The 26,752-nt window shown below is 34.1% G+C and overlaps 6 protein-coding genes, 1 non-coding gene and 1 pseudogene across 7 annotated transcripts; 1 reads left to right on the top strand and 7 right to left on the bottom strand.

Annotated features, from left to right (window-relative positions):
* Positions 1–3,626: 3,626 nt before the first annotated feature.
* Positions 3,627–7,387, bottom strand: LOC125600801 (zinc finger protein JAGGED-like). The gene has a single exon (XM_048773386.1). It carries the CDS (start codon positions 6,347–6,349, stop codon positions 5,528–5,530), a length of 822 nt encoding a protein of 273 aa, XP_048629343.1. The 5' UTR covers positions 6,350–7,387; the 3' UTR covers positions 3,627–5,527.
* A 207-nt stretch (positions 7,388–7,594) lies between these two features.
* LOC125600776 lies at positions 7,595–9,496 on the bottom strand (annotated as a pseudogene).
* Positions 9,497–9,787: 291 nt separating this feature from the next.
* On the bottom strand, positions 9,788–11,039 carry LOC125600799 (60S ribosomal protein L18-2-like). Its single transcript, XM_048773384.1, has 5 exons — positions 10,900–11,039; positions 10,682–10,771; positions 10,484–10,612; positions 10,216–10,398; positions 9,788–10,123 (listed from the first exon to the last, which is right to left on the bottom strand). The coding sequence occupies exons 1-5, from the start codon at positions 11,005–11,007 to the stop codon at positions 9,965–9,967; spliced, it is 669 nt and encodes a 222-aa protein (XP_048629341.1). The 5' UTR covers positions 11,008–11,039; the 3' UTR covers positions 9,788–9,964.
* A 45-nt stretch (positions 11,040–11,084) lies between these two features.
* On the top strand, positions 11,085–13,255 carry LOC125600798 (serine/threonine-protein phosphatase PP1 isozyme 9-like). Its single transcript, XM_048773383.1, has 4 exons — positions 11,085–11,511; positions 11,930–12,489; positions 12,574–12,753; positions 12,899–13,255. Exons 1-4 carry the CDS (start codon positions 11,319–11,321, stop codon positions 12,920–12,922), a joined length of 957 nt encoding a protein of 318 aa, XP_048629340.1. The 5' UTR covers positions 11,085–11,318; the 3' UTR covers positions 12,923–13,255.
* Positions 13,256–13,294: 39 nt separating this feature from the next.
* LOC125600800 (50S ribosomal protein L18-like) lies at positions 13,295–14,608 on the bottom strand. The gene is made up of 2 exons (XM_048773385.1): positions 14,430–14,608; positions 13,295–13,950 (listed from the first exon to the last, which is right to left on the bottom strand). The coding sequence occupies exon 2, from the start codon at positions 13,920–13,922 to the stop codon at positions 13,578–13,580; it is 345 nt and encodes a 114-aa protein (XP_048629342.1). The 5' UTR covers positions 13,923–13,950; positions 14,430–14,608; the 3' UTR covers positions 13,295–13,577.
* A 6,088-nt stretch (positions 14,609–20,696) lies between these two features.
* On the bottom strand, positions 20,697–23,715 carry LOC125600797 (60S ribosomal protein L22-3-like). Its single transcript, XM_048773382.1, has one exon. It carries the CDS (start codon positions 23,624–23,626, stop codon positions 23,372–23,374), a length of 255 nt encoding a protein of 84 aa, XP_048629339.1. The 5' UTR covers positions 23,627–23,715; the 3' UTR covers positions 20,697–23,371.
* A 435-nt stretch (positions 23,716–24,150) lies between these two features.
* LOC125600822 lies at positions 24,151–24,312 on the bottom strand. The gene has a single exon (XR_007333931.1). It is a non-coding gene; the product is annotated as a U1 spliceosomal RNA (small nuclear RNA).
* Positions 24,313–24,756: 444 nt separating this feature from the next.
* LOC125600796 lies at positions 24,757–26,493 on the bottom strand. The gene is made up of 3 exons (XM_048773381.1): positions 25,806–26,493; positions 25,424–25,514; positions 24,757–25,102 (listed from the first exon to the last, which is right to left on the bottom strand). The coding sequence occupies exons 1-3, from the start codon at positions 25,873–25,875 to the stop codon at positions 24,973–24,975; spliced, it is 291 nt and encodes a 96-aa protein (XP_048629338.1). The 5' UTR covers positions 25,876–26,493; the 3' UTR covers positions 24,757–24,972.
* Between the last annotated feature and the right edge of the window lie 259 nt (positions 26,494–26,752).

Below are 26,752 nucleotides of genomic sequence, written 5' to 3'. Positions count from 1 at the left end.
TCTTACGTATACTAACCAATATTTACATTAATCAACATTTAATACAGGATGAAGTAAGTAATATCTGGTGATACTGAATGCATTTAGTTAGCCATTCACGCACATTAAGAGGAATATATTTCTGATATCATATGAATAGCTTTTCTACATCGGTATAGACTGCAAATTTTGATACACATACATACGTACATGTACATTATTATATGTCTTAGTTATTCATTTGATTTGAATATGCTTAACTTGAGTACTTTAGCAAATTTTTATAATCATAAAGAAGGACATAACTTGAAATAAAAATACATAAGCAATTACGATTCTTTTTATTCTTTTTTTTTTTTTTGTAAACTCGATTTTTTTTATTCGAAAAGGTAGAATTACATCTTGAGAGACAGATCAATCCCCCAATCTTTAGAACCATTAATGTTGGAACTGTTTTCACCAAAGTGTGAAACAAAATCTGCTGAGTAATGGTCACGACTTCCAATGGTTGAAATAAGATCTCTTGTGTAAATCTTAGGAATGTTAGCATTACAATTACCACGAACAAGTCTTTGCGATAAATCACTAAAAAATGAGGTTGAAGTAGATGAAGGAGATGGTTCAATATTCATGATCAGACAGCCATGCTCAGAACTATACCGAATTTTCTTAAATAATGGCTGTAAATCTGGTTTGCGTTTAGAAAAATCAAATAAACTAACCCTAGTACGAGTTTTGTCAAATGAAGAGTCGTTTAAAGACTGAGAAATGTTCGAGTACAGGTTAAGGTAGAAGAGGCTAGGATGCTCCGGCTCCATCTCTTTGCGTTTCATAACCATGATCTCTCTTTTGTGTGAGAACTAGTTTTCTAGCTTTGTGAGAGAACTATATCTTGAAAGAACCACAAGTTTAAACCCTAAATTGTGAGACAGTATCTTTAATCAAACTCTCAAACCCACTAGTTTGCTCTATATGCACTTATGATGTCAGAAACACTGTCCTATTTATATAGTGCCAGGAAGTTAACTGTCTTAATTAAGTTTTTAATTTTGGGTGAGGTTTATCTAGTACTTAAGGTATAATATTTTTATGGGTTGACAAATGCATTAATGTCATGAAACTAAAAAGAGTTATTTTCAAATTATATGGGAACAAATGAGGCCCAGTATTTATCTTTCTTCACTAAATAATATATTATGTGCTTTTATTGCTTTCATAAAGTTGGTAAATGAAATGTACAGCAAATTAATACTCAGCAATTCCTTAATTATTATTAAAATAAGTCATAAAAATTAATGATGATACATGCATGTAATATGTATCATTTGGGATAGAAAAAAATTCCAAAAGTACCTCGTCGGAAATCCGTCAGAACAGTCTATTTCCGACGGGTTTCCAACAGATTTGACCGTCAGAAATTTCTCCTTTTCTTGTAGTGAGATATGTAACTAATATACTATAGCATTGTTTTAAATTTATAAGATTACAGACTTCGGTTTATAACATTTTTTTATATCTGTGGTTTGTCCCAAATCACCACCGCATCCGTAGAATCCACGTTTTTACCACTTAAAGCGCTCCAAATGGCCATATTCAAACCAAGATGGCGATACTCATAGCTGTTAAATCTTTACCACAAGAACCGGAAGCTTCGGTTTATAACTTTAAATATGTAACTTTCTGTTCATTCAAAAACATCATTAAAACAAAATTATTAAATTTTAGTAAACATGTCGAGTATATAGTAGCCAAAAATTGATTTGATTGTTGATAATTTTTTTTGTTAAAGGCTATACATCAATATTTTTTCATAAAAAGTACCAATATTCAGATATATGTTTAATAATTTTGTTAGCAGGTTTCTGATTTGTAAAAAAAAAAAGTCACAAAATGTTCACCAACTACATTTTATATAATTTTTAGCAAGAGCTACATTAAATTGAATAATTTAGTTATTCATAATTTTATTATAAATTTTCTTAGGTAGTCAAATTACATTTATAGAGACTAATTGTTAAATATACAAAATTCATTTACCAAAATTTAACTAATTTAAAATAAGTAAATTACTAGTATTTATTTTTAAAGTTTTGATCACTTATAATTTAGATAAAAAGAATATAGAATTAGAGAACAATTGTTTTCAATGCTACCCATCTTAGGCTTGGTGGCGACTCAGCGACTGAAGCAAATGAAATTTTGAGAATTATTTTAATTATTATTAAATATTTCAAATCTAGTACCATTATTAAATTAAATCCTATAGTTTTAGTTAACCTATAACAATAAAATATAAAACTATAATATATATATATATCTTATAAATACATCCATTAAGATAAATTAATTTCATTTTATATTTTATATTTATTTCATATTTTTTCTATATTAATAGAATATTAATTAATATATATATTGAAATTAAGTTTGATAAGAACTTAATATTTTCTTCCTTTAAAATTTTAGATTTTATTTTTAATCCAATATTAATAATTAATAATTTATTATTTTAAATAAAAAATTAATAGAAATAAACTATACTGCACAATGCTTAGCTTTTATTATTTCATGAAAAGTTATTTAAATGAAATATTTTTATAAAATTGGAAATACACATACAAAATTAATGTTAATGAATATATGATTAAAATTAATGTATATATAAATTAAATTATAAAATGTTGATTTATGATAACATTTTTTTTTAAATTAAATATTCAATATGACCCTGGTTAGATTGTTTTGATGGGTGTCCATATGGATGTGGAGTTACCAGTTTTGTTTACAGAGTTTACATGATTCTGTTTATGTTGCTCACAAAAAAAAGAATATTTTGCTAGGTGGTGAGCATCGGTTCCTTTAAATCTTTTTTTTTGACAGCCGGTTTCTTTAAACCAAGAGTTATGAATTTTGTTAAAAAAACACTTTATTTACTATTAGACTATTAGTGCAACACTTTTGATACGTTTTGATTCTAAGTGACATAATAAATACAAAGAAGGTGCAAAAAGTAAAGAGGAAGAGTTTCTTCAAAAAAATAAAGAGGAAGAGGTGAAGCAAACAACTAAAGGCACTCTCATTTGCAGTATCTCCATGAGTCTATATCTAATATAGAATTGAAAAAAAAAATTATAAAGTTTTGCAGCATAGTTGGTCTCTATCATCGTCACCACCGATCAGATCTCCACCATACCCTTTTCTTTTTCAAAAAAGAAAAGAAAAGAAAAAGAAAATAAAACTGACCAAAAAAGTGTCTCATCTGAGATATCCCAAAATAATTTGTGAAAAATCATTCACACATGTCAAGTGATGATTGATTTAAATTTTAATTATACAAATAAATTTAATAAAAAGTAGTTTTATATTGGGTTAGATGTTCTTGTGAATATACCATTGAGAATGCCTTAAAAAAAACACTGTTAACTTTTTATACCAAATCAGGTTATGATGAAACTGTGGTAAGTCGTAAACAGTTGGATCTTGGATTTGGAGGAAACTCCTCAGACTCCATAAGCTTGCAAAGTTCTTCTTTCGTATGAATATCTAGAGTGGTCGTACAATGAGGTTTTGGACAGACCTATGGCACCCAATGGTATCACATGTGAGATTGGCACCCAAAACTTGGAACTGGTCACAATGCAAGGATTCGTGATGTTATTGTCAGGAATGAATGGAGGTTTCAGAACTGGTGACCGCCACATTCAACATCTTGTACATGAGACTTAGCAGTTTTTGGTGACTTTGGTAACGAATGGTAATGATGGTGTATTAATGAAAAGAGGTGAGGATGATTATCGTGATCATTTCAAGACCACTGAAATTTGGAACCAACTAAGGCATTGCCAGGAGAAAAAGCAATGGAGTAAAATTATTTGGTTCTCTCATGGTGTTCTACAGTTTGCTTTTGTCGCTTAGCTGGCAATCAAGGATAGACTGTCTACTGGACGCTGGATGCGTAGTTATAGTCTGGTCAAAGGTTGTTTATTTTGTGGGAAGCTAGATGAAAATAGAGATCATTTCTTTTTTGCTTGTCCTTATACTTTCACTTAATAGATAGTAGTGGTGGGAAACCTATTGGCCCGCGAGCCAAACTCAGATTGGAATATTACGGCGTCCATGCTAATTTTTGGTACCTATGATGTACTCTCCTATATTCTCATCCACCTTGCATTTCAGGTAACTATTACTACATATTGGGAGAGAGGAATAAACGGAGGCATAAGCCAAATTTGAAAGGATTGATGCGTCGTTGGTTATAAGGACACCGTACGTGACATATTGATTGCTCTTTTGACAAATTTTTGGGATTGTTTTTTTCATTATTCTTTACAAAATGATTAAACCTTGTACCTATAATCTTTCTTGGTGATTAATAAAATTTAACATTTCATTAAAAAAAAGTTTATAGTCTCAAGTACTCACTTATCAATCAAAGCTACGATTTGTTGATGGAATATGAACTCATTTGATGCATGCCATTTTCTTTTCATAACGACATATATAAGGTGCGTTCTCATGTAATAATATACAACAATATCATATCATATCTTGAGACTTCAGTTCATGTTGAATTGAGACATAAACATCCTATAGCTACGTTTTGTATATTTTTATTGCCGTCGCTTGCCGCAGCGTTTGTTCGCTGAACATGGCTTTACTATTGATCATCCTTGGGATTTTTGTCCATTTATACTTAGGAGGAAACATCTGCAAAATCAAACCAGAAGTTCGGTTTGCAAAGTTACTTTTCAAATCATGGAGTAACGCATTGGTTCATAATATTCGATTGGCTTTAGGGGTATGAAATATAAGTTGTTTCTAATAGTTTTTCGCACGTATTTTTCTGGTTAGCATAAAAAATCTACTTTTGAGAAATTTGAGTCAACACGGTCTCTTCAACTTACTTTTTAAAGATATACAAAACGCTCCATCGTAAATGCAAGTCTATTCTTGGACATTGCTCTAATATAATACATTTGATTTGATGCATCTCGTTTTGTTTTAGTAGCGATTAGCGATTAGCGAAGGTTTTCTTTATAAATAACGCTATGGTGCGTACATTGTAATATACATCCATCCTGAATCTCGAATAAACTCATCTTACGTGAAACAATGAACATATATTATTATAGATAAAAAAAAGAACTCTATTCTCATATTTCTTCATGCGTTCCCTTCCTTAATATATTCAACGCTATTACTAATAGCTTGACTAACTTGCACAAGAAAATATATTTGAATAACTAGTTTTTTTAATCAGTGTCCCCACCTATACGAGATATATAAATTATCTAAATTTTTTTAAGACTCACGCTATATAAATCACAACAATAAAAAAAAAGAAAATCAGAGATTAAAAAAAACAACCAAGACACAATGAGATGTCAATAGATGGAGAGATGATACAGACAAAGGAACATTTAAACTGAAATACAATAAAAAGGAGAACAACAATATTCATAGACAGAGATGAGGTGTATGGAGAGAGGTCTCTAATAGCTATGATACCTCAAAAATGAAAACCAAATAAACACACATACAATATTACTCAAAGGGATAGAGATAAATCAATGCCCCAGCTTTTAGATGTCCCTTTTTCTGGCTGATCATTATCATCATCATCAATCTCGACGATCTTGTCATTCCCTACCTTTGAGATGAGATTCTCTTCGCTCAATACATTCTTTTGAGAATAGCAAACGCTAGAGAGATTGGTGGCTCGAGGAGGAGGTGGAAAAGGAGGAATGTTTCTAGGAATCATCGGGGGATTGTTGTTGTAAGAGGGTCTTGGTGCAAGCCCCATTGAAGAAGAACCATTGGTACAAGTGGTCCCAGTGAAGAAGCGGGTAGGAGTCATGCGAGGAACTATGGCCACGTTGGTGAGACCACCACCGAACGATGGGTACAATCCTGTTCTTGTACGTTTGAGTACAGGTTCAAGAGTGATCCCAAGATGATTATCATTCGATAAAGCATCTTGTGAATACCCACCTAAGAGCAAGTGAGGCTTGTCTAGGTAAGGGCTCAAAAAGGAGAGTCCTGGAAAGTTTGCTTCCATCTCCTTACGCTTCTTGTCCCAGTCTCGCTCCTGTTTGTGTGCGTTCTGGTGGCCACCTAGGGCTTGAGAGGTTGAGAACCGTTTGTTGCAGAAGTGACAAATGTAGATCTTATTTGATTTTGATGGGTAGAACTTCATGATCTCACTTCCTGTTCGGACAGGATCGGATCTGAAACTAGGGTTCTCACTTCTGGACATAGCCTCCTGTGGGGACCCTAGTATCAGATTGTTGCTCTCTGCTGCTATCTCCTTGAACTCCTCCATGGCCTGGATGACAACCGGTTGCGGTGTGGAAGAGGTTGAAGAAGACATAACAAAATCTTTTTCTTTAATTTTTTTAAGGATTCAGAAGTGATCTTTATCTCTTTGTGCTATATTCGGAGAAGTGAGGACGCTATTTATTGAGAAAATAGTCTTAGTGTTCTTCAACTATTATGGTATAAAATCTTCAAGGGTAAAATTTAATCAGTCTTTGAATTCATATATAAAAAAATTATGGTCGTCTCTTTAGGTATGTGATTCTACTCTCCGTCTTAAAATCGCATTCTTCTGTGAAACTGTGATTCCATATTTTTGAATTTTATGATCATTTTTTTCTCTTTTGTCTTCCAACATGACATTTTATGTGAAATATGTACGAACCGATGTAAATTATATAAAATACTATATGGTTATAGTTTAGAGTCATTTTCTAACCATCTTGATTTTACTAAATTTATCTTCCAAAGCTATATTTGTGTGAAAAATACACCACTATAATTTGATGTTTATTCACTCATTCGAATATGTTGTATTTCGTGTGTGTAATAGCAGTGTAATATATATCAATATTACAAAAATATATTAGTTTTAAATATAATATTTTGAAAACAACGTTTTTCAATTATCTTAATTTTTCTATTTTGTGTCTATGCTACGTACGTAATATAGTACTACTATAAATCCATTTACGAAAGTTTCTTTGACAAAAGAAAATATTAATTAAGAAACTAACTAGTCAAAGTAACATCTTTCACTATAAGGAAGGATACTATTATTCTTCACTAAATTCATACGAAATATTTAATCACTTAAAATACAAGGAAACTGCAATGTAACATATGGAAAACCCAACGTGGAAGATGTTTCATAAACATTGTACTTAGACTGCTTGGCCTTGACCTGTTTGACTACAGTTGGTTCTTTGCAATGTGAAAAAGTATTAGTATAAAAGATTGTGAGATTTTTATAATTAGTTTCTTGGTCGTAATCAACTTTTAATTTCTATGTTTAAAAGCAAAATGACAAATATGGTGCATGAACTAGGAAGAATAACAGCTTTATCCCAGAAAGGTTTGAATACCTTTATAGTGTCTTTTTTTTTTTTTTTTTTTTTGTCACAAAAATACCTTTATAGTGTCATTATCTTTTTTCTTAAGCCAGACTTCAGAACTATTGGTAATTGTATCGAAGATACATTCATGAATACGGATTTATTACTACACAATCTGAGTTTGTATCTATCCTTTTTCACAAAAACAGATCAGCATTATGAAATATTATTCTTCTCTTGGATAACACCAACATTATATTTTTCCTTTTCCAAGTGATGTCTGTAAATAATAAAGATAAACAGCTAAGAAATATGTATAATTTTTTTTAATAACCCTTGGGTATATGGCGGACCGAAGTCCAACCGACTAATTTTTTGGAGGCCCGTTTACCGGCGCCAGACATACGGATTAATCTAAGTTTGGTAGATTTCAAACTCTAGAAATGTAACATATTTCCAAGTCTGCCGTACCATTCGACCACACTTGTGTGGTTAATACATATAAACTGAAAAAGCATATATATAGGGAACACAATATGAGTAGCCTTTAATTTTATTATTTTGGAACATTGTGGAAACTAAAAACAAAATTTGGATAGGCTTTAAAGTTTAGAGGCATTTTCTACCCCCGATTAATTATATAGAAGTTTTCATACTAGGGATCGATCCTCGTGTAAATTCCCACCAAGAACGTGTTATTTCTGCCCCCACACAAGCATTAGTTAATAACTTAATATATATATTGCTGCACTAAGTATATAATTTCAATTTCAATTTATTCTATGTTCTTTTTGAACTAAGCTAGCATGAATATCTGGAACACAGGTTAGGTATAAGAAACGAGAACGAGATCGAGATTTTTTAACACACTGATAGAGTAAATAACACCATAGTAGAACTTCAAACACCGAGACAGGAGTCACGGGACATGTAGTTTAAAGAAAACACAAACTTAAGACTCATCAAGAGAATGTCTTGAGCCCATTCACGCAACAAACAAAAAGATAATAGAAACCTATTTTTCGAAACATTCTTAGTACTCCTCGCCTTCGTCATCCTCATCATCACCACCTTCAGCACCAACCTCCTCATAATCCTTCTCCAACGCCGCAAGATCCTCACGAGCCTCAGAGAACTCTCCTTCCTCCATACCCTCACCGACATACCAGTGAACGAACGCACGTTTCGCGTACATGAGATCGAACTTTGTGATCAATCCTCGAGAACACCTCAGCGACACTCGTCGAGTTAGAGATCATACACACAGCTCTCTGCACTTTCGCAAGGTCTCCTCCAGGGACAACGGTCGGTGGCTGGTAGTTGATACCGCACTTGAACACCAGTCAACGAACTGGATGGTACGTTTGGTCTTGATTGTTCCGACAGCTGCGTTCACGTCCTTGGGGACGACATCACAACGGTACATCAAACAGCAAGCCATGTATTTGCCGTGACGTGGGTCACATTTAGCCATCATGGAAGCTGGCTCGAAAGCGCTGTTTGTGATCTCAGCAACAGAGAGCTGCTCGTGGAAGGCCTTCTCAGCAGAGATCACTGGTGCGTAGGAGGAAAGCATGAAGTGGATTCTTGGGTATGGGACCAAGTTGGTCTGGAACTCAGTGACATCCACGTTCAATGCACCATCGAACCTTAGAGAAGCAGTCAATGAAGAGATAACCTGAACCAAAAATCAAGAATTAACATTAAACATCAAAATTAGCGTCAAAGAGTTGTTTTTGTGGGCTGGTGTTATAATACCTGTCTACCTGAGAGACAAGACGGTTGAGGTTGGTGTAAGTTGGCCTCTCAATGTTGAGGGAACGTCTACAGATGTCGTAGATAGCTTCATTGTCGAGGAGGATAGAGACATCAGTGTGTTCCAAAAGCGAGTGAGTGGAGAGGACACTGTTGTAAGGCTCAACAACAGATGTAGACACCTGAGGAGATGGGTAAACAGTGAAACCAAGCTTGGATTTTTTCCCATAGTCCACAGAGAGTCTCTCAAGGAGAAGAGACCCCAGACCAGACCCAGTTCCTCCACCAACAGCATTGAAGACAAGGAAGCCTTGGAGACCAGTGCAGTTATCAGCGAGCTTTCTGACCAAGCACAGATCAACAATCTCCTTCCCAACTGTTATTTCTAAACATTAAACACCATTGATTTGTTTTTTCGCGGTTTAAGCACTCTAGATTTTGACAATTTCAAAGCCCAATATCGAACTTTTAATCCCAATATTAACCACAAAAAAAAAGACACCCTGTTACCTACCGTTGAGTTTTGTTTCAATATATTTGTTAGAAAGTAGAAACCGTAGTGTTCTTATTAGACTAGTGTCATTAATCATTATGATTATGAAAATTACTTTACGGATGACTTCTGTAAAACTACATTTTCAGCTAGTGGTCCAACAATTAACATGCAACTTTAAGCACTAAACGATCTGAAAAGACTCTTTGGAATAAGTAAATTCTTACGCAAAACATTTAAATGTCGAGTAGAACATAATAAAGACAAAAAACTTAAAACATTGTCTGCAAGAAATGAAGAGGAACACGAGTTCTCTACGAAAATTTCGATCATGAAACCAACCATAACGAAACAACAGAGATATTTCTTAGACCTTGAAACCACGACTCTTTCGCTTTCCTCTAGCCTTCTCAAACTTCCTTCCCTTAGCCCTCACATAGGGCTTGGAGTGACTGTGCGGCACACCAGGAGCTGGACCAAAGTGCTTCACTGCTTCACGCGAGTTCTTTGGTCCTCTAAGTAGAACCTGTCACAAGATATTATTTAAGTTCATAAACTAAATTTCAAATACAAAAGCATCAAGGTAAAGAAAGGGGATTCCATTTTCAAATGACTCACCGTGTTCTGTCCCAGTGGAGCAACGAGAGCAAGCTGATCAAAAGTCAAGCACTCTCCACCAGCTTTCTCAATCCTAGCCCTAGCCCTCTCTGTAAACCTCAAGGCAGTAACCTTCATTGCAGGAATCTCATGCACTCTCAAATCATCAGTAATAGTCCCAACCAACACAGCAATCTTACCATCCTAAAGTAAAAAAAAAAAACACACACAATTTAAGCTTCTCCAGACAAACAAAGCCTAACTAGAATGTGTCTCCCACGAAACAAACCTTGCCCTTCATAAACTCCACGAGCTTGGATAGTGAAAGAGGAGCCTTGTTGACTTTACTCATGAAAAGCCTCTTAAGGATCACAGCATCGAACTTGCTTCCGGTTCTCCTAACCAAAAACCGGTACAGCTACAGAAAGGAGAAAACCACATTAAACCAATCTGACATTACGATCCAACTAATATCAATTTTATTTACCTTGACGAGAAGCTTGAGGTAGACATCATCAGACTTTGGCGCTGTCCTTTTGGTCTTCTTGCTCTTACCTCCCGCGATAAGATCGATACCCTGCAATTACGATAAAACTAAAGAATCAAGCATCTCCAGATTAATCCTCAACTATAAGCTATAGCGCAGATCAATAAGCGTAGGAAACTCATAAGAGAAGATATTAAGCGGCGGAGATGAGTACGTACCATGGCGTGAGCTGTCGAGTGTCTGCAACGGAGAGAGACTGAAAAGAAATTAGGGTTTATAAATTTATAGGAACAAGCTCGCTCGCGTTTTAGGTTTCGTGACGTCATCTTCGCTTTAGGCCTTCTTTGGGCCCAAATAAAAAGCCCATTTATATGATAGATCACTTTAATTGGTTTTTTATTTATTTTTGTTTTTTTTTTCTTGTCTGAATATCAAGTTCTTCTGGGTTCTCATCGTTTGACGACCCTTCATTCTCAATTTCATCTTTCCCACACTTTCTCGGGAAAATTCAAAGCGAGAAAATCTTTAATTCGATCGGTGTCTAAGCACGACTCATTATTCATCTCCTGCTTGTGAACGAAACCCTTGTATCAAGTTTCGATTTTGGTGAGGAAAACTTGAGATCTGAGAGAAGACGATGATGACGAGTATGGAAGGGATGATAGAGAAAGGAGTGTTGGATGATATCATCAGAAGATTGCTAGAAGGTAGAGGAGGCAAACAGGTTCAGCTATCAGAGTGCGAGATTCGTCAACTCTGCTCCAACGCTCGTCAAATCCTCCTCTCTCAGCCCAATCTCCTTGAGCTCCATGCCCCAATCCGCATCTGCGGTAATCTCTCTCTCTCTCTCTCTCTTTCTCATGATGAAATTTGCATAATTGGGGTTGAAAAGTAGCAAACTTTAGGGATTTGAGCATCTGGGTATTGTAATTGGGGGTGAAAGTATCAAAATTTAGGGATTTGATCATCTGGGTATTGTGATTGTGGGTGAAAGTAGCAAACTTTAGGGATTTGAGCATATGGGTATTCTAATTGGGTGACAAAAGTAGCAAACTTTAGGGATTTGAGCATATGGGTATTCTAATTGGGAGTGAATGTAGCAAAATTTAGGGATTCTTTGTGAATTTGAGGTTGATCATGGAGGTGAAAGTAGCAAAACTTTAGGGTTTCTCTGTAAATTTGAGGTTAATTTTGATACTTGGGGTGAAAGTAACAAACTTTAGGGCTTCTATGTGAATTTGAGATCAGGTGATATCCATGGCCAGTATCAAGATCTTCTTCGGCTATTCGAATACGGAGGCTACCCTCCATCAGCGACCTATCTCTTCCTTGGCGACTACGTTGACAGAGGCAAGCAAAGTCTCGAGACCATATGTCTACTCCTCGCTTACAAGATTCGTTACCCGTCAAAGATTTATCTCCTGAGAGGCAACCACGAGGACGCCAAGATCAACAGAATCTACGGCTTCTACGACGAGTGCAAGCGTAGATTCAACGTACGTCTCTGGAAGATCTTTACCGATTGCTTCAACTCTTTGCCCGTGGCAGCGCTCATCGACGACAAGATCTTGTGTATGCATGGAGGGTTGTCGCCGGAGTTGGAGAATTTGAATCAGATTCGAGAGATTGAGAGGCCTACTGAGATTCCAGACAACGGTCTTCTATGTGATTTGCTTTGGTCTGATCCTGACCAGAAGAGGGAAGGATGGTCTGATAGTGATAGAGGCATCTCTTGTACTTTTGGAGCTGATAAAGTCGATGAGTTTTTGGATAAGAATGATCTTGACCTCATTTGCCGTGGCCATCAGGTAAAAAGCTAAGATGAGTTTTTGTTGTTGTAATGGTTGAGACTTTTTAGTGGAAACGTGTGTGATGGGTTTTGTGTGTTGCAGGTAGTGGAAGATGGGTATGAGTTTTTTGCGAACAGGAGGTTAGTTACTATATTCTCAGCTCCAAACTATGGTGGGGAGTTTGATAACGCTGGTGCGTTATTGAGCGTGGACGAGTCTCTTGTTTGCTCTTTTGAAATTATGAAACCGGCTCCAGCTTCTAGTAGTCATCCTCTCAAGAAGGTTCGTTTCTACCAAGAAAGTATATAGATTCAGACTTATCTTGTAACACAGTTTCTTCACCAGAACCTTAGGTCTCATCAGTATGAGATTGTAGTTCAGTGTCCACAATCTTAACAACTATTTCTCATATGTTTCTCTTTGTCAGGTACCCAAAATGGGGAAGTCTTGAAGTCTAGTCTTCTCTTTAAAGATAACGGTTCCACAGCTCAAGCTAGACTCAATATTTGAACTTCCATTATAACTGGGTTGGAATGCATTGAAGAACCGAAAGGCTCCTTAGTCATCATCAAGCAGCTTCTGTATAAAGATAAAGTGAGAGAGCAAAAATACACTTCCTTTTCTGTGTGTAGAGATGCAGAATGATCTTGTCTTCTGCTTCTGGAGATTTTTAACTCCTTGAGAGTCTCTTTTCCCTTTTAGTTTAAGTTAGAGTGCATTTGTTAGATTTATATTTGCTTGTTTAAACCCTTTTGCATATCATCAAGGTACCACATTTTTTTCATTTTAGCTCGAATGTTCTTCTCAAGACGAACATTGAAACTTCAACAAAAACATAGTGTTCCATAAGCTTACTTAGCTTGTTCATTCAAAGGCTTACAACTATTATCTATTCAAGAGTACAGAATCTCTCTCTATTGATATAATCTTACAACTCAATAGTCAAAGTTTTATAACATTTATTCGCCTTTGACATCTTTCTTCACAACCCTGAAGTAGAAGAAAAATGAACTAAGCAAAGGCTTTGATTGTGGCAACACTCTGATCTCAAGCCAAAAAGAAGGACAACGTTCAGAACATGAAAGTGATGGACTGTTGAATAATCCTCAAAGCAACTTGACGCCAGCTTCCCTGACGGAATCGATCACAGCCTTGACTTTACCATGATACATCTGCTCTTTCTTCATGTGAATAGTAACAGCTGGAATGTCTTTCATCAAGAGCCTTTCTCCAAGGAGTTTACCAATCTTTGCAGCAGCAGCCACGTCGCGTGTGACCCCCATTGTTTCCCTCAATGCTTTCTCCTGTGAGCTAGCCGAGCAAGCCACTGTGGCTGTTGGTGAGTGGATGACTTGGGCGTGAACAAACTTGTTCGTGAAGTGGAGCTTCAGGACGTAAGGTTTGAGGTAGTCGAAGAGACGTGGTGGTCTCACTGCCGGTGGAATCACCATCTTTCTCTCCCTTTTACTCTTTAAAACTCTGCAAGGAGAAACAAAGTGTAAACACTTCAGAAGATAAAAAATCAAATAAAACTAAAAGAAAACTCTAATTTTCACTAAGCATTATTAACACAACATAAGCAAAGTTTACATGACCAGAGGCAGCAACTGCAGTTAATAACAGTTGAATACTCCATTTTAAGCTAAATCTTCACATATCAGACAAAGTTTTTTTTTCACATATTAGACAAAGACAAATGTGTGATGTGACACTCCTGTATTAATATAATTCGACTGCTTGTTTGTAGCACCAAAACCAAACCTAGAAGAATCAACATCCTACGTTTTAACTCTCCACTCCTTTCAGACATTTCATCGAACAGTTGGTGGATATCAGTTTGTGACTAAACCATAATCATTAACAAAAAAATCATTCCTTTCTCAAGGTTTAAAGCTCAAAAACTAATCTACGGTAAAGAACTTCCAATGTTCTAGACATTGAACCCAGAATTGGCGTACCTGGAAAATTAGGAACGGAGTCCGGCGAAGGAGAGAATGAAGCAAATGCCGACGAGGACGAGATCTTGGGTTTTGATCGACGAACTGTAGTGAGCCCATTAACGGCCCATTTAGACTGGAATTTTGGGTAGTTAGCCCATTGTTTCTTTCAACTAATCTGCATATTTTTTGAAGTAATTTTGATTATGTTTCAATAGCTAAGCCAACCATATACCAAACAAATCAGGCTTCATAATGAGTCGTTTGTCTGGTTGTTAGTTACAAAGTCAACTACATCAATGTAGTTTATTACTAGTTTCATCATTTATATAACAAAATTATATTAATTGTTACATTGTGGAATACTTCAGTACTATATTTAAGTAAATGGCAAATTTTTGGCTCAACAACTACTACTTAATTTTTCATTGATTCTACATTACAACAGTTTATCAACCTCAATACGAGTTATAACTCAATGTAGTACATAGGTCACAACTTAGCCACTGCATTTACTTCTCCAGGGATAAAACACCAACCTGACATCATTGAATGTGGAGAAGCATGTTTTTGATATCGTTAGAAACATGTTTGACACTCAGCCTATCTTCCTCACTATTGAACAATGTAAACGAGTTATTTGGAGGACTACGAATCAAAGACAATGTTCATAACTTCAGATAATTCATTCAAAGACTTTTTTTTTTTTTGAAAAAATCGACCTCTTCAAAGAGATTTTCACAATGTTCATTCTTACTTTTTGTTTTATTATTATACAAGAATCCGTTATAAAGTTGTACCCTCCAGTGTGCCCCTTTTTTCTGTCTCCACAAGGACATGACAACATTACTTGCGTAATAAAACTGTGACTTTTATTTGATTTTCTCACTTTCTGAATCTCTATTTATAACTGAGGAAGAAAGAGAGTCACAGAAGTACGAGTTAATGGCAGTGTGAGTGAAAGAGAGAAAGTCCCCCGCTTTCTACGCCTCCACAGCCTTTCTTCTTTTTACCCTACACATAATCTACACGCTTGCATAATTGCATTCATAACACTCTAACACGCTTGCATAATTTCTTCTTTTTATGATTTTCACAATAGGTCACTTTATGAGTTTTAATAACACTCTAAGACACTTTCAGCTCCTTAGACACTTTCTTTTAACTTTATCTTCATTTACTAACTAAAACAGAACTAAATGGTAACCAGTAGGACCCATTAATTATATGTCCACTTGACATGCTTCTTTCAAACATAATTACACTTCTATTTTTTTTTATTTTTTTGTTTCTCACTTCTTCATCTATAGAATTATCCAAAATAGAAAACACGTTTAATTTTTGAATCTTCAGCCATGCTTAACCTTAATCCGCTATCCGTGATAAGCCAAGAGCAACGTGACGGAGCAGTCAGGAGAGCTCTGTCGGCGATCTCAAACTGCGGCTCCGCCCTGATAGATCTCTACAGGAATCTGTGTCAAATTCAAGTTGTCTCCTCCTCACCGTGGTCGCCATGGTCGGGAACAGAGTTGTGGCTGCTGAAATCATCATCATTTTGGTCACAGATGAAAGAGAAAGCTTCACAGGAGCAACAATGGTGAATTTTTGATTATTTGCACAATTGGTCCTTCAACTTTTGTTTATTTTTCAATTTGTCTCAAATTTGTTCACGAATTTGCCCTTAGACTTTTAATTGTGCAATCCAAACCCAAAGAATATTCCGATTTTACAACATTGGTCCCTGCCATTTTGTTTTATTTTGTTTCTGCCACATATGTTTCTGATTTTCAAATAAATCCATTTTATTTGGTCTCATATTTCCAAATGTGCACATATACATATCTGTGTATATATTTAAATGCATCTTAAAAATGATTAATATAAGCTAAATGAAATGATAAATAACTGTAAAATGATAACATATCAATGGTGTATAAATTATTTCTTGTGTATATTGTTTATAGTGATATTTGTATATATGTAGTCATATGTACATGATACTATGTACACAAAATTTTTTTATCCATATGTACAATAATCACATGTACACTACTTAATTGGGCAATGATTCAGATGTACAAATTGTAAAAAGAAAAATCATCAAAACCATATATTGTACTTTTGGTCAGAAACCATAAATCTTTTTTTGTAACTTAACCAGAAACTTTTTGTTTCTTAAAAAATAAAAAATATTTATTTTAGCTAAAACTGAAAATACTTAATTCGTTCCCAAAATAAGGATATGCTAAAGTATCTACGCATATTAAAAATACAGTAAATATTTAGAAAATATAAATTTATTGAACAAAGAAAAAATATATTCGATAATAAACATTATATCTTCATACCATTTGACATCATTCAACAATAATAGTTAAGTATGATCCACATGTACAATGATTCTAGAATATCTATATGTACATGGAATGGTGTACACAAATATTTCAATATCCACATGTACAACAATGAATATGTACAAGGTTTTACGACAAAGAACATGTATATGGATTTATTGGCACATTGCGCAAGTTATGATATTTGATGATTATGAGTAAATTGCTTTAGTTCATTTAGATCTCGTAAGGTTTTATTGGCACATTGTCATGGTGTACACATATTTTTTTATTGTCCACATGTACAACGTTTCACCAAAAGGAACACATGTACACCGAATTGGACATTGAAGAAATAATGATAATTTATGATTCAAATTATTTTGAATATCTTTTTTACTTAATTTAGATCATTTTAAAATATATTTATGTGTATATATTACATCTAAATGGTTTTTACCATTTTAATTTAGTTAAATTTTAGAAACTCTATTTGCTTGATCTTAATATTTTATGATTTTAACGGTATTACCATTTTAATTTAGTTAATAAGTCATTTTAGGTTCTATTTTGTAATATACATTGCCTTTGTGACTTTGTGTGTTCATATGTATATACCAAGGGCAAAAGTGCATATTTGTAAGTTTAGGATCAATTAAAGAGGACAAATCTGTATATTTAAGAGTTTGGGGTCAATTGACAATAAAGCTAAACATGAAGGGCTTAAAATGAAAATAAAAGAAGTTGTTTGCCTAACGCTCGCTCAATCCCAATCTCAGGCTCGAGTTTCAGTTTACCATGGGAGAAGTTCAATCAAAGCAAAGGATCGTGGCGATAGAAGGTCCCGATGGTGATAAGGTGGCGGCAGACCTGAAATCATTGAGAAGATTTGAAATTGTTGAGAGCAAAAAGGACTGCGGTGGATTGGAGCTTATTGCGGCGGAGCTCGGATGGAGCCATGGATCTCTGTCTCTCTTTTTTTATCAAGGATCTCTGTCTCTTTAAGCTTGTAACCATGAATCTCTGACTTTTTAAGTTTCAGATTTACAAAAAGAGATGAGCTTGCTGTCGTCTTCTGTCGGAGTTAACCTGTCGTCATCTAAGGTCACGAGCTCTACCATGATGATGCTTCTTCGCTCAGTCACAAAAACAGCAACTAGAATTTTTTTTTCTACTGGTTCAATCTTGCGGTGATGGTCGTTGTGGAAGCCTCTCTCATTTGCCTCCCTACCTTTCTCTCAATGTTTGTTAGGTCATTGGAGATTCACCGGAAAAAAAAATTTGCTATTTGTTTTAGTGAAAATTAAAGAACGTCTTCTGGATGAACTGAAAAATGTATAATTTGAAACTTAAAATAAAATTTCTTGAATATTTCAAAATTAAAATTATGTAAAAAACAAATCTACTGAACAAAAAAAATAAGAAGAATTTGATTTGAGAAAGAAGAAGATGAGAAAGGGAAAAAATGATAAGAAAAAGAAAAATAGGACCTATTAGTTAGCTTATTTAGTTGGTTTATAGATATAAAGTAGATTTAGTTAAAGAAAACTACCTCAGTAGAAAGAAGTGTCTTATAGTGTAATATTAAACTAGAAAAGTGTCTTATAGTGTAAATGTTTCTTTTTATTATCAATGACGTAAGCAACTGGTTGTCTTTCTATACTAGTAGTATATTACTACACTCTTCATTCTCTCTTTCCAAAGAAAATAAAAATAAAACAAGGTTACTGAATACATAGTCCGTTTATACATATAAATAAGAAATCAGATTTTGTCTGTCAGAGTTAACAGGCCAGCAGTCTTCAAACTTGAATATTCCGATTCTTCTATAAAGTAAAATAGTTCCATGATGAGTAACTGAAAAAGATATACTTATTTCTAGGAGAATTAGTGAAATAACAAAAAAAAATCAAAATTAAATTTGTAGAGAGAGATAGGAATAGAAAGGAAGAGAGAATGGGGTTTGGTTATAACCCACAACTATTTTTATCTTTATAATAGCATTTAGAGACAAAACCACTCCAACCCATCTCTATTTTTGCCTCTAAATAGAGATTGCTATTTTTTCTCTATTTATAGAGGAAAAAATAGCATTCCTCTATATTTTGCTCTATATGTAGAGATCTTTATTTTAGAGAAATATATTGGAGTAAAACCCACTTCTACTATAGAGTTCCTCTATTTTAGAGGTAAAAATAGAAAAATACATTGGAGTCCGATGGTCTTAATTTGGGTTTTTTGGTTGTAGAGTGCAATTTCTTCATTTGTTATCGCAGTTTTTAATAAAATTTCACTAAGTTCAATAATATATCTTAAGCTTTTATACCAAGTTTATTTTTCAGTTAACTATATAAAAAGCTATATCAGTGACTTGATATAGACGTAAGTATTGTATATACGTATTGATGCATTACAATATCTCATGTGTTAATACCCATTCGTGTGCATAATTCGTACCATTGCCAACAATAAGTGACAATAAGCTGGAGTAGCTATCAATGTTTATTTACTTGGATTAATCCTTCTTATTTATCCACAATATATACATTAAAATATCGAAAATGTAAGCTTAAATTAGTCCAAAAAATATGAACATAGATCAATCATGTAAATTCTCTTCTCACCGTGGATGATTACTTAGCCGGGAGAGGGGGAGGCACACGTGTTGGAGTAGTAGAACACGTGCGAAAATATGATCAACATATATACTGATCGATCTCATTTGTTCGCACGTGCCCTGCTTCTCCAGCAAGTGTAAGTCACCCATTTCATCTCTTATACATCAACTCCATATAGCTTCAATGGCCAGTATAGGAAAAGAGAGAGATTCTGTTTGTGTAGAAGAAGAGAGTTAAGATTAGAGCGTGGGAGGCAGGAACTTCTGCTTGCTCGTTTACGTACATATATAGTGGGCTTCAAGTGTTTGATAAAATGAGGCAAAACTTTAAAATGGAGTAAGATATATCCTAAAATTCAAAAAGTATTAACTTAAAAAAATTGGGAGTGGTATTAAAGTGATTGAGTCTTGAAGTGGGATTTCTTTAAATGTGGATAAGAAGTAAAATAGATAGCTATCATATCACAAAGTCTTTCGTTACTTTAAATGATACAGTATTTATTATTTTCTTTGTCAAATTTACATTGAGAGTGATATATAAACAACACGCATGTCTACATAGTAGATCGATCGGTATATATGTTGATCATATTTTCGATAAAACGAGACTCGCAGTCGATAACTACGTAGTAGTGTATTACAAAACAGTAACTAAAGAGAATTATGAAAAATATATATAAAGAAAACAAAAACAATGTAGTTATGCACAAACACTCAAACAGGATTGGCCTTTAACCATGATAAGAGGATCAGATAATCGGTAGTATTATTATGAGACCATGTTAATAAATAAATAACTAAATAAAACATGTATTACGCAATGTATGTAACAGAGACAGGCAGTAAAGATAGGTGACGAGTTTGGAGTCAGTTTATGTCTACCTCCTGCCGCCAGATCCAAGTTCAAGTCTCTCTATTTTTATCCCAATCTTTACTTCATAGTGACGTGCGTTGCTACCACATGTATAGTTATCAACCAAATTATTACGTATTACTTCTCAACTCGGAGTTCAAAATCTTAAGAGCGCTTCCGATCTTAAACTGTTCATGGATACTTGCCAACACTGACTAATTAGTGATGGTTTATATTAACACAGTTTGGTATAATCAAACTTCGTCCAAAAACGCAGTAATAAGAAAGGTAGAGCACGATTAAGCGTAGCATCACCAGTGACTACATTATGCATATACTATAACCAACTGGTTAAATATGTACAAATATTTAACATTCATTCAAAAAATGTAAAAACATAAATTTAACATTCATTCATAAAAAAGTGTGCAAATATTATCGACATTTGCCCCTAATATACGAGAATTTCCGTGAAACCGTCCGACTAATTTCGAAAATTGACAAGGTAGTTTATGCAATCTCATTAGTAATAACACATTCGATCAAAGCAAGCGAGAAAGTAGTTCATGCGGAGTGTTTGCACACTATAAAATATCAACTACTTTACTATAAAGTTTTTTTCAAATAAAGTAATAATCAGTAGGGATGATCATTATAATTCATGCGTGGCTGACTTTTTCTAATAAGAAATCACATTATTTGATATTTTTTTTTCGACGAAAGCATAAGCTGATTTGAAATGGGAAAGAAATGAAATAAATATTATATTTTTTTTTATAAAAGAAAAAGAGAGAAGAAGAAGGATGGTGATGAAAGTGATGGAGACAGTAACACAGAGAGGAATGGGTTGCGTGTTCCTCGCGAGTTCCTTTCCCTTTTCCCTTTTTTTTTTACCCTCGGACCCAAAACAAAATCCACCACGATGCAGTAATTTTCTCTTTTTAATAATTTGTTGTTCTCAGTCGTCCATGATTAACAAAACTATAATAAAGCAATTAAGCAGACCTTCATGATCTATGTATCTTAAGACATTAATACATCTGTAGCCTATATTTAGTAGTGGGATGCATGCAATAATCTATATAGTCCTTTTCATAAAAGTTCCCACCATAATTCCCATTACTCGAGGTGGGAAAAATTAAACTAAAACTCAGTTAAATAATAATAGTAGCATATCTACATTGGTCAATTCAATCATTGTAACATGTTTTAAAGCATAAGTACCGAATCTCAGATGATAGATCTTCATATCATGTGAAAAAAAAGAAATAGAAAAGATATTTCTATAACTAAAAGATTTCAACTAAAAGAAAAAGAAAAAAAGGTGATGGATTCTGTAGTTCACTGTCACTTACTTCTGACGAAATTAACTGAAGTGAATCGTTCCCCCATGTTTTATGGGTTTGGGTTTTCCCCTCTGACGTCTTTGCTTTTAAGTAACACACATACACACAGACTCTCTCATTTCAATATTTACATAATTACATTTATATATATCTCACACATCACACACGTCATAACGTCGTTAATGTTGTTATCTGAACATCTTCAATCCATAATACTATAATAGTATCAAAGTCACACTATTTTACTTTGATCTCAACATTAAAATAAATTTAATCTTCAACTCAACTCCAAAACACTATTTTATTACGATTTTCACACTAAACATCTATAATCCAACACTAAAATGTGTAACTTTTAGTGTTGTATTGGAGAGACTTACAATAAAATAGTGTCAAAATTACACAAGTACTTGGAATAGAGTGAAAAAATAGAATGAACTATATTGGAGATGGTCTTAGGGTACCATCAGCAGTTACTAATTTGCAAAATGATTGTTTATCATATTAATAATTATTTCGATACAATTATTTAACTTAGTCATGGTAAATAAGATAAGCTTCACGCAAATAGTTGAACAAAATTTTACCTACTGTTCATCGTGTAGTGTTCTTTCTTTGTTAAAGATCACACATCTCTATCCAATATATAAACAGCCTGTTTCATACATAAAATATTATCTTTGTCTTTTAAAAGAAACCAGACATTCGAAGTAGATTAACTCCAATGGTCAGATAATGGACGATGATCTAATTGACTAATTATAGCTTGGTTAATAGTTGCAGTACGTTTTTCCACAGTAGTTAGTGTTAAATTTATCTAGTACACCTGAACCAAATATTAGTTGCAAGAAGATGGTTATATGCCCCCATACCAAAAACAATCTTGCATCCGTGATTTGAAACGATACAATAATCTTTAACCAACAATGCTGGTGAAATGCTGTGTATCAAAATAGTATTTGTTACTATTATTGTGTTCGACTCACAATTGTTAACATGCATTGGAAGATTAACAATTGTGAGTCGAACACAATAATAGAGATACGACAATAGATGGAGCTGAAGTTGTATTTTGATTAGTAATATATAGTTTGTACACTCTGCATCATTACCAATCACATTCTAACTATTATGAGATCAACCACAGTATTTGTTTTGGTTCTGACTCTCTCAAGTCCTACAATTTAGTCAAAGCCGACATTAACTATAAGGCACATCATGAAGTCTTGTATGTTCTAAGGGACTGAACAATAATCAAAATAATAAGCACACAGAACTTTATGAGCATCTCCAACTCCATTCTATTTTTCACTTTAAAATAGAGTTTAGAAGAAGAAATGCTCCAATGGTACTATATTTCTTACTCTATAGTAAAATGAAAAATAGGTTTACTCCAAATATATAGTAATTTGTTTTTTTTTGTTCATATACCATTAGAGCAAATTCAAACTCTATTATAGAGTTACGTAAAAAATAGAATAAGCCATTGGAGATGGTCTAAACCAATACTGTCCGAGAACTGAGAATAACATTCCTCACGAAATCTCCAAGTGTGCAATAACAAAAAGAAAGTGTATCACTTCAGTCAAAATAGATAATATCTAACAAAAACAGAGATAAAACCAAACCAAAACTAAGAGAAAAATATTGGTCTTAGCCTTCTTCCTCAGCTTCGTTCTCAGCAATATTGAAGTACCTCAACTCATAGAGGTTACGGTCCTTGAGGTATCCAAACATACATTAAACAAACAGTGAGCTCAAGACAAATTCAAGATTCTAACATTCAAATTCTACCAAGATCTTACCAGCAAGACTTAAACTAACATTATCTTATATCTCTTGGAGAATTGGCCATCAGAGGTGACGGTGATCTTGCTCTTGTCGCGAGTGATGGAGACAGAGTCATCAAGAGCACCTGCTTTACCACCAACCTTAATCCTCTCCTGAAGAAACTTCTCTAGCGAAGCAATCTCCATGATCTTGTCATCAACAGGCTTCGAACAATCTATGGTGAAGGCAACTCCTCCCTTCCTCTTCCCCTTTGGAGCTGCTGCACTTCCACGACTCATTTTCACCACTACAGTCCAAAAAACGTATGAGCACTCGTAACGTTCGCAATAATTATACGACAAATTATTATAATCTAAGCTCCTCAATTAGATTTTTTTTTGCAGCAAAATATTATATATAATCGTTAATTCTTTTCTTCATCATTTCCAATCTCTCGGGAGTTTCTAACAATTATACAGAACATTCAGTGGAAAGATTTATTCAAAAGTTCAAAGAGGGACGATAAGAGCTTTACCTGTTATACGAAACGAAAGAGAAAATAAATTGCGTCTTAAATTTTTTTTAGAGTTTTGAGATTGATTCAATTTGTTCGAAATGGCCCACGTATTCTCTAATGGGCCGAAAGCCCAGATGAATCGGTTTGGTCTTATCAATGTGGGATGTTGTACGTTCGTCAACATACATAAACCCGTAACAATAAACTTTTATATATGTCTGGAATATATAATTTTAGACGGAACTTCATTTTAAGTTTGGATGGTATAATTATGAAACTATAGAAAAAATATTAAACTTTTGAATGGTAGGAGCCGCGCGAACGCAGGCTCCCTCTGCCACAAATAATGACGCAGGCTCTCCCACTTGGGGAGACCTTAGGCTAAGCGCCCCTCCTCAGTGCAATGGAGGTCACTAGCCTAGGCCACTCGTCTTCTTGATCACGAGTCGACCCCGTCCAGGTAAGTGATTTGCTTGTTCGCTCCCCTTCTTCTTTTATACTACGGTAAGCGAGTCCTTTCTGTTAAATGTAAGCGATGTGGGACTTTCACCCATCTCTCATTCACAGGCTTTAAACGGCAAAATTGTTGGGTTTTTAGACATGGGCCGTACACGAAAAGCCCAAGTTAAGTGTTTCGTAGTTGCTCGTTGGTAAAAGCCTACATGCATAGTTGGGGAATGTGTAAAGAAAACAAATTCTTAAGACGAGGAGAGATTGAACCTAGTATGATAGCTTTTAATTTATTAATCAATCATCGTAAGTTCTTTAACTATTGAAAATATAATGAATCTGATTTGTGCTTTTTTTACACATTCAAGAACATTGGAGTTCATGTAAAAATAAGTGCGTTACTGACAAATGCGTATCTCAGAGCTAATCAACAATATGAATTAGGGATAAGGACCAGCCTCATTATCGAAATATATGTATACATTATTTTTTTTTCTGAAGGTGTATCTCTTACAGATTAGCATCCCGTATTTTGCAAACAATCTTCAGGGCGTAGAGGCTATATAACCATAGTCAATCCATTTCAAAGTAGTAAAGAAGGATTCAATAAACATTAAAAAAAAAAAATCTCACTAGCTATAATATGCCTACAATAGGCATTATTAGCCAAAGATTGTTTTAGTCTTTATTCAAGTTATCAGGCTTGAGAAATTTGGGGTAGCGATCGGTGGCTCCAGTTTTGTGATCATAGTACTCCACCGCGGCTGCTCCAGCTAGAGCGGCCAACGTCAGGGCCTGAGCGTGTAGCCTGAGTAAAGATAAAAAACGTGTGAGAGATGTAATGGTGAAGAAGAATCAAAGGATGATCATCATCAACATCCATGGTAAAGGAAACAATCCACGACGAATTAAAAAAAAAAAAAAAAAAGACTAACAAGACCGACATTTGTGATACATCCAACACCCTAAATGTTTCTTCGATATATATGATATTTCAAGTACAAAACAAGCATACTGGCAAGTATGGTGTATATGTTAACACAATGGAGACGGTTGGAGGTTGCTAGAATCAGTATTTCTATATCTAACCAGAAAACCAAAACAAGTTGGGTTAAGAAATAAATGGTACCTGGCGTGGATGATACGGACACTGGTTTTCATGCCAGGTTTAGACCAGTTGTAGGCGATCGAACCAGAGATACCACTCAGCCATAAACAACCTATCAAGAAGACCAAACCAAATATTATAAGAATACACACACAAATATTTGTTTTTTTTTTAAACGAAACCGCAGAGACCAATAATGTCCGAAGCACATCGGAGCACCGACAATGTCAAGCAAATAGGAAAATTAAATTTTAGGGGGAAAAAACACAGATCCAGATATTAAAATCAGGTCAGATGAATACTACATAAGCCTCGGATCTATAATAACGCCAAAACGACCTAGGAGCAACATTTTTTATGAACAGACGGAATTAAAAAAAAAAGGAGAATGAGAATGATTTACCAACGGTACGGAGCTTGTGGTCGACGATCCATTCCCTGATTTCTGCAAACTTTGTCTTTGATTCCGCCATTTGATGAACAACCCAAAAAAAAAATTATTCGGAAGAAAAATAAAAAAACGATTGTAAGAGAAACAATGTGCGTGCGGCGGTGGTTTTAAAGCAAACACCAAGGCGGAAAATTCTGAGAAAGAGAAACCCAATTTTGCTACCTTGCGCTACATTCCCGCTGGATACGTAGTTGTGTAATTAAATAAAACTTATTTTTCGTTTAATAGATTATTTAATTAAGGGCAATTGTCAATAATAGCACATTTTGAAGTTTATGTCTCAAAAATAGCATTAGAAGGAGAAAGTCACAAAAATGACATTCATTAAAGGGTAAAATATCCCTAATACCCTTGGTTTAAAATTAAATAAACAAACAAAAATAAATAAAAATAAATAAAATAAAAATAAAAATAAAAAAAAATAATTTTTTTATAGTTTCAAATTACATGTTTTCAGATTCGAAATTTTTATAATTTTTTTAAATTTTATTTTTTTTAATTTTTTTTTTCAAATTTTCTTTTTATAATTTAAAAATACTTTTTGAAACTGTTTTTTAAATTTTTATTTTTTATTTTAGTATTTATTTTTTATAAAATTTTAAACCCTAATTCCAAAACCTCACCTCCTAACTCTAAACCCTAAGGTTTGGATTAATTAACCCAAAGGGTATAAGTGTATATTTACCTCTTTAATGAAATCTATTTTTGTGATTTTGAACCTTGAGTGCTACTTTGGGAACAAAAACTTGGTTTAGTGCTATTCTAGTCTTTTTATTTTTAATTAATACTACTATAATAATATCGTACGAATTTGCAAACAAAAAATTTACTAACGAAATAAAAGATTGTAGAACATTTTCGTATAAAAATTTTGCAAGATTAAGAAAATTAGTAGACCA

Source organism: Brassica napus, unplaced genomic scaffold (assembly GCF_020379485.1).
Source record: "Brassica napus cultivar Da-Ae unplaced genomic scaffold, Da-Ae ScsIHWf_2397;HRSCAF=3098, whole genome shotgun sequence".
Classification (NCBI taxonomy): domain Eukaryota; kingdom Viridiplantae; phylum Streptophyta; class Magnoliopsida; order Brassicales; family Brassicaceae; genus Brassica; species Brassica napus.
The sequence above is the reverse complement of the archived record's forward strand: the minus strand, read 5'-3'. Positions and strand labels throughout refer to the sequence as shown.

Excerpts from the sequence above, each read along its gene's own strand:
- LOC125600801 (XM_048773386.1), bottom strand. The coding sequence starts at position 6,349 with ATGTCTTCTTCAACCTCTTCCACACCGCAACCGGTTGTCATCCAGGCC.
- LOC125600799 (XM_048773384.1), bottom strand. The coding sequence starts at position 11,007 with ATGACGTCACGAAACCTAAAACGCGAGCGAGCTTGTTCCTATAAATTT. Across the intron at positions 10,772-10,899 it reads ACTCGACAGCTCACGCCATG|GGTATCGATCTTATCGCGGG; the intron begins GTACGTACTCAT and ends TCGTAATTGCAG. Across the intron at positions 10,399-10,483 it reads TGGAGTTTATGAAGGGCAAG|GATGGTAAGATTGCTGTGTT; the intron begins GTTTGTTTCGTG and ends TTTTTACTTTAG.
- LOC125600798 (XM_048773383.1), top strand. The coding sequence starts at position 11,319 with ATGATGACGAGTATGGAAGGGATGATAGAGAAAGGAGTGTTGGATGAT. Across the intron at positions 12,490-12,573 it reads TCATTTGCCGTGGCCATCAG|GTAGTGGAAGATGGGTATGA; the intron begins GTAAAAAGCTAA and ends TGTGTGTTGCAG. Across the intron at positions 12,754-12,898 it reads GTAGTCATCCTCTCAAGAAG|GTACCCAAAATGGGGAAGTC; the intron begins GTTCGTTTCTAC and ends TCTCTTTGTCAG.
- LOC125600800 (XM_048773385.1), bottom strand. The coding sequence starts at position 13,922 with ATGGTGATTCCACCGGCAGTGAGACCACCACGTCTCTTCGACTACCTC.
- LOC125600797 (XM_048773382.1), bottom strand. The coding sequence starts at position 23,626 with ATGAGTCGTGGAAGTGCAGCAGCTCCAAAGGGGAAGAGGAAGGGAGGA.
- LOC125600796 (XM_048773381.1), bottom strand. The coding sequence starts at position 25,875 with ATGGCGGAATCAAAGACAAAGTTTGCAGAAATCAGGGAATGGATCGTC. Across the intron at positions 25,515-25,805 it reads CCACAAGCTCCGTACCGTTG|GTTGTTTATGGCTGAGTGGT; the intron begins GTAAATCATTCT and ends TCTTCTTGATAG. Across the intron at positions 25,103-25,423 it reads GTCCGTATCATCCACGCCAG|GCTACACGCTCAGGCCCTGA; the intron begins GTACCATTTATT and ends ATCTTTACTCAG.